Genomic DNA, 10642 nt, shown 5'->3' with positions numbered 1-10642 from the left:
ATGATTATTCATCAATCATCGGAACGACGAATTTCAACAATAATAATAATCATGGCGGACCGTCCGAAAAGTAGTGATAACGAGCGCGGCGGAAGTGAAATTAATTCTAATAATGATAGTAATTATGAAAATACTGAAGATGTGGATCCGGCAATGAACAACTCTGCTTCAGGAACTCACACTGGGCGAAATTCATCACATTCAAATCATTCAAATTCATCACCGCATAACTCAGGTTAGGTCCTGGCATTATCAGTGAACTTTTCCCTTGATTCACTAAACAAAGAATTTTTGATTTTTATACTGCTTGTCCATCTTTTACATTACCATCAATCCCCTCATTATCGCCTTTGCGGGCCTCTGTACTTAACCGAACTTAAGTGAGGAAAAGGCTCTTCCAGTCAACCGCTCTTGAAATTGTTGAAGACCCGCAACGCATAATATCATGGTAGGGGATGCGAGAGCTTCCTAACGTTGATAGTATTTAGGAACTCAAGTATGTTCACTATACCCCCTGCTGTTAAAATCTTTGTTCATTCTTTCATACGAAATCTCCACCAACATGCAAGCGCCTCGTCCTTCTTCCGCTCATGCTTGCTAATTCTTCCGTTTCACTCCATGAAGTCTCAATGAAGAATCTAGTCCAAAAGAAATTTTTATCCCTTCAGCAGCCTATGTCTGTCCTTAAGATTCCCAACAAAGTGTGAAACATTCTGAAATATAGGAACAAATGCACGTATTTCTACCAAACAGACCTATGTGGAGGTGAGATATACGGGGTGTGCTCGTTGAAGCTGCATAAGAAGCAATGTAAAAGTGGGCGTGATTCCATTTGAAGAATTGGAAAAGTGGGATATTACATTCTATCAAACAGACCTCTGTGCCAACTGAATGTGGCAGTCATGAGCCGCGGGCATGGCAAGAGAGCGTTGTGGACAGGGCTCATAAGTTTAAGCGCCCCGACGACCATCTCTCCCTTGCGCCCCGGCTCGCAACGGCTCCATCATTGCCGCTGACATCACTGGCGCTTTATTATTCTCATTAACTCGCCTTAGCCAGAGAACTAACCAGCACACCCCATATTTCTCACTTGCACATAGGTCTGTTTGGCAGAAATACGTCCTAATGTCTTCAATGTTGTTTTCTGATGCCATCAGACACTCATTTTATCAAATCAAGTATCTTCATTGCTTTATGATTGAGAGGAAAATTAAAAACTGTTTTTACCCCAATGAATACGCAAGTGTAGAATGACCCTAGTGCCGTTTGTGATGACTTTTTGTCACCATGTCTGATAACAGGGTAAGAATTCCTTCAAATTCTGATAAAAAATTTTGTATTTTCAGGTACAAGTTCAGGAGCATCCAGTAAACGCAAAGAAAACAACCCTTATTCCTTCAAACACTTCTTAACCGGAGGTAAGCAAAACGTTGGAACTTCCCACCCACACCACACTGTCAGTCGCAGTAACGAGTCTGACGAGAATAACACCATGGATCCCTCCATCGCCTCATCTTGCTCAAGAACAAATCGAAACTTAATTTTAAACAATCCAGATCTTGCCTCAGGACTTCCAGATTTTGTCCAAGATCATCTTATAATGGAGCAATGCTTTTTGGAGTCGAGCTCTAATAATGCGTCAAACCCATCCTTCAACTTAGAAAATAGTCACATATATCACATAGAGAATGCCATTTTAAATTCCTCTTGTGAAGAATCACCAAATACACTTAGGTCAGCTAATGCTAATGACATTCCGTTTGATTTGACAAGCACAATGCCTAGTGAAAAACAAGAAGAATCCCCAATACCTACGCCTTTAGACTTGCCCACCTATCATGCATCAAATTCAAGGTCTGGTAGACCGCGAGACCCACCTTTAGATTTGCCTTCATCCAGCATGGCTGGCTCAGGCAGTGCAAACTCCTCTGAAGTTGGAGCCTCAAAGAGCCTACCAGATTTTCTGTCAGATGGCCCCATTCACCAAAGGAGAACTGATGATTCAGCGGACAGCGATCGATCTACTTTACCCTACTCACCACGTGAATCATCCGTTGAAATCCAAGTGGTAAGAACCTTTAATCATCTTCTGTTATTGTCCTATGCTAATAATTGCATTGTGAATTCGATGTTTAGGTTGGATGAATTGGTTTAGTTTTCAGCTGCAATGAAATCATTCATCATGTAGAAGTGAATTGTCATGAAAAGTGGCTGAAACTGCTTTGGCACCATTTTCAATCATAACGTTCACTAGCACAAGAACTACTATGACTTTATGGAAGTATACAACTTCAAAACAATCATTGGAAATCCTTGTTCAATACCTAACATACTCACCACCATTTCAATGTCATTTTTATACCCCAATACCATCCTGCTAAGAAGTAGAACAATCCATAAGGGAAAAATAGGTACTTACCAAATTTCATTTTATTTTAAAATCTAATGTCGCTCCATTGAGGGAACACAATCAAGCAAAAATAACGACAATAATTGGAATATTAGCTTTTAAGATACGAAGGTAAGCATGAGACCCTAAGATGCTGCTTAATTAGTTAAACCAACGCTATAATCAGTTTTTTCTACAAGCGTGTTCTTCATTGATACCGTACTCCTCTAGGCAAGGCAGGATGGTTATCAAAATCAGGGACCCCCGCAGTTTCATTCATTGCATCTCTGATAGACTAAATTCCGAGTTTATGCATGCACTACTTCCTCACAATCCAATCAGCGAGTTTTTTATATCTCATAGAAGTATAAATTCTCTGATCTCATGTCATTTTTTTGCAGTTGCAAACAGAAAATTTGCGGCTTCGGAGGGAAGTGGAATGGCTTTCTTCAGTAATCAAAGAATCAAATGATAGGTAAGAAAGAGCAATATTTTTTTTTCCATTCCCTATTATTTATCTGTTTTGTTATCTCCATCCTACACCTAGACTGATCTATTTGCTGAGCTTTGAAAGAGAGAATTTATCAGTGATTTTAAGGTGGACAGTAGCGAACGGCGCTTTGTGCAGAGGTGTAAATTCGCTGCCTGCGCCTACAAATCGAAAGTAAACAAATGTCAACTTATCTGATGACACCTCTAAAGAAATGCATGTTCAAGATGAACTGGAAGTTTAAGTATCATTTTGCATCAATCGAGTAGTTTCTTCAAACCCTTTGAATTTTATTATATGTCTCATAGATGAATTTGCTGCACATGGCACCTAAAAAAATTATCCTAGTACATTTATCCAGAAATTTATGCTCCAAAGCATCATCTTTTCTAAAGCTTGATTTTTACCCAAAGCTAGACCAGAATTTTTTCCATTAACCAGTTTATTTTTGTTGCCTGAGAATTCATCATATTTTGTTCAATGTTTGCAGGTTAGAAAGGAGAGAAAGAAGGCATCAAGTAACCACTAATAATCTAGAAAAAGAATTAGATTCCACCCGAGAGAATTTAAGGAGGACAATGGTAAATATGTTGAATGTTTCTTTATTTTGTTACAGGTCAACAGTGCCACACTCTTTGTCGAAAAAGGTTGAAACACAATTGAGGTGCAAAAAGAAGAACTTTTTAATTGTAATCTCAGTTGCTGAAATGCCCTCTTTACATGCAACATCTCATTTAACTGTCAAGTCATTCAGCTCAAATGATTTTTACAGTTCTAGTTCCTTTTGACAATCTGCAAGCAGTATTCCTTTACTTTTACTTTTGAAATTATAAAGATTTTTTCATAATACCTTATTCTCTGAATCAGTAAACTTGATTGACCACTGAATATGCAACAAGCAAAGAATTAAAGTTGAATTTCATTGAAATGGAAAATGGGGACCACCTACACCAATGAACAACTTTTTAGTCGGATACAGTATTACAAAAAAAGTCCTCGATTACAGTTGTCAAATTTTTGACGCGGAAAGTCCGACATACTTTATTTGGCATATTTTTTGTCAGAGTTTTATCTCTAGAGCATGAATTATGGTGCTTTCCTTTTCAGTCAGAAGATAAAAGAAACAGAAAACCAGAATAAAGCATTTTGTGCACAAAGGATATTGTTTCGAATCCATAGTGCTGTTCGGGGGTTCAGTGTCCCAAAAGCAATCCATTCTGTAGACTATGCTTTCTTCTCAGGATATTACTAACAGACCCAAAGTTCCTTTACGATTATATTTTTTTCCAAAAGTCAGGATTGTTCTTGGTTATTGTTTTTAACTCCCAAATTTAAATTTGCTGCGGTTTTTGCCATGGAGACCAAATCTTTAGCATCAATTTTGCAGCCTGTAGCCTCGACAACCTAAGATCAGTTAAGATTGTTTGGTGGTCACTTTTAAGGGACTTACATCAAGTATGAATATTGCTCCTTATGCCCTGACAGGGGAAGAGTCTCCTCTTTTCATCCTGATTAGTTTTAAACCAAAAAAATTCTCTAATAGCATGTCGAACATTTTCTTTTTTTTTCTTTGGTATATATCTCTTAATTAAGACTGAATCTCTTTATTTTCCTCCAGGAAAGAGCAATTGCTGCTGAGGCAACAGTTTGTCAATTACAACAGGAGGTGAAATCCTCAAAGGTGAGACACTTAAAATTTACCTGTTAAAAATGTGCAGCCTTGCTTGGAACCAGTGTCAATCATGATCTCTTAGTCATATCGCCAGTTTCAAATATAGTACCCCCATTGAGTAAGCATGTTGAAAGCAGCCAAAGTAGATTCTCAGATTCAGGGATGCAGAATTGCTTAGCGTTCCCATTTTTTGACTTGGCTTCCCCCTTTTGAAAACCTTTTTTTTTCCCTTTAAATTTTCATAGAAGGTAAGTAGAAACCTGTTTCTTCTATTTCTGAAAAATTGCCGCAATTCCGAGAGATGCTATGTTCCTATTAATGTGACTTGACCATTTTTTATGAGCTCATTCGTTTCTGTTTCACCATCATCACTTTGCATGTCCGATTCATATTCACAATCCAATGTATTTTCTTTGATATCACCTTTGCCATTACTTTCACTGGTATCGATGAAAATGAATCAGCTTTGTAATTTTTGGCATTTTTCAAGGCCTCAGAACAGGTGCTTGTGTCGAGTGAACTCCTCTAATTCGCTTCATTATCGAGTAATCACTAATTTAAAAAAGCGAAGAGAATGACGCCTTTTCATCATGTTTTTTTTTATTTTTCAGGTACATAAACTGCAGCGGGCGGAAGAAAATAGTTCTAACTGTAGTAATGTTGGTGATGGAAACAGAAATGTCCAAACTCCACAGCATGATAGCAGGCAAAGGCTTGGACTTGAAATTCAAAACATCACAGATTCTGCAGAAACATCCATCCGGTACTTACTCTCTTTGAATTAAACTTCCCAAATTAAAATTAAACTACTTTTTGTCAGAAACCGACGCAAGTGTTGCCTCAGAACGAAATACTTTTCAAGTGCACAACTTTCCTCTCATTGTCAGTACTGTCTATACCCTGTTCCCAGAGGTATGATATCTGTGTGGAAGAATTTCCCTGCCCAGGGTTGTTTGTTTTGAACTATTCTATTATAAATGAGCTCAGATAAAAGCTGAGAGAGTGAAATTTCCTAGCACGAATATTGTTTAAGGTCCACCCAAAGTATTTTTACGTCAAGAAAAGCTTGATTGCTCTGAAGATTTTCTTTTGACTGGGATTGTCCCATTACAAAAAGGCTTTTTCAAAAAAACAACCTTTTTTTGCTTATGAAGTCATATCATATCATTCTCTGTCAACTTTTTTCTTCCAGGCAATTGCTAAACAACGTAGAAACTCTTAGACTTATCGCATCCAGCCTGGAAAAAGCAACCGGAGAGTCCTCCCATCACGGAGAAAAAGTAGACGAATCAAAAGAGGATCCAAAGAAGACGTAATTGATGGCCTAATTTCTTGAAGTTGCATCATTATACAAGGAAAATTGCTGCTGCGTAATGTTCATCACTGTTGAGTGTCCATCTTTTCATGCCTTTTTCTGATTTTGATACGCAACTCTCAGTCATTGATATCTGAGCGTTTCCCTCTCCAAGGGCTTGTATCAGAGGTAAAATCAAGCAGAGAAGTTCAAGTCTAAGTCTTGAAATTGAAATCTACTTCTTTTTTCCCAGTTTCATCATTGATATTTGTTAAGATTTTTTTTTTTTTTTTTTTTTTTTTTTTTTTTTTTTTTTTTTTTTTACTAAGTCTTGTTAGCTTCCAGAATGTTCTACAGGGTAAATTAAAAAACAAGTTCAGTAATACCTTGGTTATTCACTCCCTTATCCAATGCCACAACAAGGCACAGCCTACCTGCCAATATTTGTCTCTTAAAGAGAAATTTGGCAGCCACTACAAGGATAGTGAGCAGATGGTGATAGACAAGAGCCTCAGGAAAGTAATCACGTTTTTGGTGCGTTATCATGCATTTGTTGATACACATTTCATGTAAATTTCACACATTTTCGTGTGGTTTTATGTATCAACAATCACTTGGCGTTTTTGGCCATCCATCTTCGGCTTCCACCCCAATTCATCTGATAATCAAGGTATTACTGCTTAATCGTAGAAAGGTTTTCAAAGATATTTAATCGCTTGAGTCTTTTCCCCACCCCTTCGGCTCTAAATATTTTTTGTGGGTTAAGCCATTGTCGTTTTGAATATTCTTCACGGGTTGAGCCATTGTCATTTTGAATATTCCTCACATTAAACCCACTCTCTAAGCCTCGGAAGCGCTAGATTTCTGCAGGATACACTATTTTGTAAAATGACGGGTGCTCAGCAAAATTCAGTGTCTGAAAGGGTATCAGAAAGTTTGAAGCACCAAATCTTCAAAGCAAAAACTCTTTCAGATCTTTAAAAAGCTGAAGAAGAAAAATTTCAAAGAAGTATGAGTTCAAATCGAAGAATTATCTCCTAATTTGTCTTAAAGTAGTATTTTCAAAATGAAATGTTTTTAAGTACTCGATTTTAGTGAAAGGTGACTTATTGTCCATTTGTATCACAATTTTTAACAGCAAAATGTTAAGTTGAAATTTCGCCGGAAGATGCCTGAGATGACTCAGAGGAACCCATATTTTCCCGTTTTTTAATGATGTCTGGGAAGCCCTCCAAAATAACAAGGGAGGCCTGTTGTTTTTGCTTGCGGAATTCAAGCAAAGCTGCTGAGAGGTTGACCTTGAGCGACAATAGACAAACATTGTCAAAACGTAAATGTACTGCTCAAAAAGTGAAGGCTATTTCATCTTAAATTTTAGGGAGGAATAAGGAAGAGATGAGTTTCCAAAAACCATTGGGGGTTTTTTTTATCTTATGACATTTCCTCAGGATTTTTAAGTGTAAGCTTAATAATGATTTGTTTAAAAAGTATCTGTTTTCCGAGAGCAAGTTCCATAAATCGTTACAAAAAATGTCGCAGAATCTGTAAAGATCTCCGAAGTGGGAGAAGTAAGCAAATAAAATTAGCCATTGAAAAACAGTTTGAAGTTATTCATAGTATTTGACCATGCGATTATCCTGTGTGTGAGCGTTTAGCAAGGGCAGTAGGAAAGAAAGTAAGACCATGCATAAATAATAAAATGTATACACCTAACAGAGTGTCCCAGAGTGAAACTGTAGGAACAGGTTCCATGGGTAAAAATGAAGTTTTTTCTAAAATAATTTTTCCGAAAGTACATTCAGTTGCGGTCTCGCCCCATTTTTTAGGAAAGTCATCCGAGTTCCAGTCATCTGAATTTTTCCGATAGTTTTGGACCTAATCTTTAGGCTACCTCTCTAATGTTGGGTGGAACTTGAACGAATCCTTAAGGGTACAAAATCAAATGGTATATTGGCTTTCATTTCTTGAAAACTAATTATGAGCTCTGGAGGTGAAAAATGGAAGTGATGGTCTTTTATAATGATTTTGTACTCAATGAAATTGTGCTCTGAAGATAACACCTTCATTTGCCTTGAAATGGAGTTTTTTACCCTGTAAAATCCAAGACTCCCTTAAATTCCACTCTAACTTGAGATTTTTGTCTATTCAAGGCCATGGATGAATTTTACGTTAGATGGGGAGGGGGTGGGTAAACATTTTGCATAAGTTTTGATCCAAATAGTTGTCAAAATTGAGAGAAAATCATAAAATTCCCGTAAATTTGGCGGGCCGCATCCCCGACCATAGGAACTTTTTGGAATAAATTGTCAAGAATAAGTCTTATTTTGAAGCAGAAGGATATAACCACAAAGAAAATTATTTTTAAGAAAATGCTCATCTATTGAAGCACTGTAGTGGACTGTGCGTTGCTATTGCTAATTTAAGTATCCTTTGTAATCAAATCCTCTCTGCATATTAACATCAATGTACTTTGGAGCACCTCAACTCAGAGGGGAAAGCCGTCTATGGAATAATAGACATTGTCCATTCCTCCGATTACGGCTTTAAGAGGTTTCTCATTCTTGAGGGGGTGAGTGAATGTTTTTTAGTTATTTTCATCCAAGTATTTTAGGATTTTGGAGTAGATTTTTGGTTCTTCTGGGTTTATTCTATACATGAGTCCTTCTTCTTACTGGTGAATTGGTTTTCTTCCGCTACCTTGGCATGTAGGTTATCAAGCAAGTTCTTGATGTTATTGGGTTCCTCTTGGAGGAATATAGCCGGTGGCCTACCATACGATTTTTCTTCTTTATTTGGTTGCCCATCCAATATGCTACATCTATTAGCTACAGTAATTTTGCTACCTGTTTCGGGATTGAATCTAGGTTTCAGGACAGTTGATTGATGTTCTACCATGGAAACCAACATTAAAAACCCTGCAACTCAGCTTGCCATCTTTGTATTCATTGAGACCATGCACTGTTGCCAAATAGGCATGTTGGTATTACTTCATAACCTGGCACTCCTGGCCTGCTGTGCATCAAACTGACAGCATATTCCATAACCCACCAATTAGAGAAGTGTCCCCTAAGCAGGGCCGGATTTACATTTTTAGCGCCCTAGGCTAAACTTAGGGTGGCACCCCTAACAGTAGGCGCTCTCGTGGGAGGGTGGGGGTTCCCCCAGACGCTCCTCCCTTCCAGATCAGAAGGAGGATGTTAGGTGTCAGAAAAATGTTCAAATTCACTTTCGAAAAAACACGATTTTAAATAGTTTTGAGGTATGTTTACGTTTGAAAGGTGGTTTTGGAAAATGAGTAAGTAACAGGAGACTCGTTAAATTAAAAATAAAAAAAAATTATCTTATCGCACTATTTCACAGTGATTTCTTTCTTGCTTTTTGTTTGCAAAATCATCGATTACGTCTTCTTTATCAATCTGGCTTGTGATGCGCTGCTCAATGGTAAATGGACCAAGTCCTGTTAGTCTAGCCATTCTCATCATTGACTGGAGGTAATTCTTGACGCGACGCAAGGTAGAGAAGGAGCGCTCTCCAGAACAGTTGGTTACGGGTGTAGCCAGAATCATGCGGAGGGCTATGTCGACGTTTGGGTAAATTTCCAAAACATTACTGTCATAAAGAAATTTATAAAGTCCCCATAGGCTTGTTGTTTTCTTTATCAATTTATCGCCTTCCTTCTCCCACAAGGACGAGCCACACTGGATCAGGAAGACTTTAAGGTGCGATGATTCGTCAACTAATGTTGGTTCAAAATCATTAGGATATAAGGCTACAAGCTCAGCAGCTTTGTTTATAATAATAACGGAATCCTGCTGTAGGTCGATATCCTCAAAAAAGCCGAAAGTGGAGTGGTGATCATTGTACTTATCAGCCAGTTTACGTAACTCTATGCTCAAAGTGTCCAATATCACGGTGAATGTATTAACTCTGAAATCTTCACGTCCAATGAAAGACACTTCACCCTCTTAAGACTCGCCAGACGCAAGTTTTCTCTTTGGGTGTCTTATTTTGTCGTACTTATACGTGGTCACGCTTGATTTTTCCTTCGCCAAAGTTTCTAAACGGTCGAAATCTTCACGCAAATTTGACTCATAGTCGGAAAGAGCTTTGTACTGACGTTTGACCTCTCCGAGATCTATGGCTTGGCTTTGAAGTTTTTTCCTCACTTGAATGTTTCTAAAATACTTCCCCACATGGTGGCCATCAAAGCTGTTTCTAGGGAGTCCAATTTATCTTTTAGGCAAAGTGCCTCATGCCTGGTATGCCTGGTTGATGCTCATCACTGGCAATTTCGTCAAGAGGCTTAATTACTCCAGTCCAATCTTTAACGAGAGAAACATAAGCTCCATTTAGTCATGTAAAAAGAATTTTATCAAAGTCAGCTCACTGCTGACTCAAAATATTGCAGAGTGAAGAACCGGAGCCGAGATAACTTATAAGTTGGCAGTTTATGACAGAGATGGAAGGGATCCATCTCCGGTTGTGAGCCGCCGCGCCGGATCGGCTGCGCCAGGCTAGGGTGCCTGGCCAGAGAAATGCAGTGTGACGCGGCGGGCCGGAACTTGCCATCGCCAGCAGAACTGCACGAGTTTTATCAGTCCATTCTTTTCATAGCGCTTTTACCCGAGTGGTAGCTAGTAGTCCGTGCCAATGTGCTTATGACACACGAAGGAAATAGACTCGTAAACCACAACGTAGACGTTTTTTAATAAGTCACGTTTTTTAATGAAATCTCAAAAATTTTGCGCCCTAGGCTATAGCCTATGTAGCCTATTGGTAAATGCGGCCCTGCCCCTA

General features: G+C 38.4%; 2 protein-coding genes across 2 annotated transcripts; one reads left to right on the top strand and one right to left on the bottom strand.

Moving 5' to 3' along the window:
- Positions 1 to 29: 29 nt before the first annotated feature.
- l(3)04053 (lethal (3) 04053) lies at positions 30 to 8770 on the top strand. The gene is made up of 7 exons (XM_019054521.2): positions 30 to 235; positions 1347 to 2068; positions 2791 to 2864; positions 3370 to 3460; positions 4498 to 4560; positions 5163 to 5314; positions 5744 to 8770. Exons 1-7 carry the CDS (start codon positions 52 to 54, stop codon positions 5865 to 5867), a joined length of 1410 nt encoding a protein of 469 aa, XP_018910066.2. The 5' UTR covers positions 30 to 51; the 3' UTR covers positions 5868 to 8770.
- A 416-nt stretch (positions 8771 to 9186) lies between these two features.
- Positions 9187 to 10040, bottom strand: LOC140224657 (uncharacterized). Its single transcript, XM_072300745.1, has 2 exons — positions 10012 to 10040; positions 9187 to 9772 (listed from the first exon to the last, which is right to left on the bottom strand). Exons 1-2 carry the CDS (start codon positions 10038 to 10040, stop codon positions 9187 to 9189), a joined length of 615 nt encoding a protein of 204 aa, XP_072156846.1.
- Positions 10041 to 10642: the final 602 nt, after the last annotated feature.

This window comes from Bemisia tabaci, chromosome 5 (assembly GCF_918797505.1).
Source record: "Bemisia tabaci chromosome 5, PGI_BMITA_v3".
In the NCBI taxonomy this organism is placed as follows: Eukaryota; Metazoa; Arthropoda; class Insecta; order Hemiptera; family Aleyrodidae; genus Bemisia; species Bemisia tabaci.
This window is presented reverse-complemented; position numbering and strand designations above follow the sequence as displayed.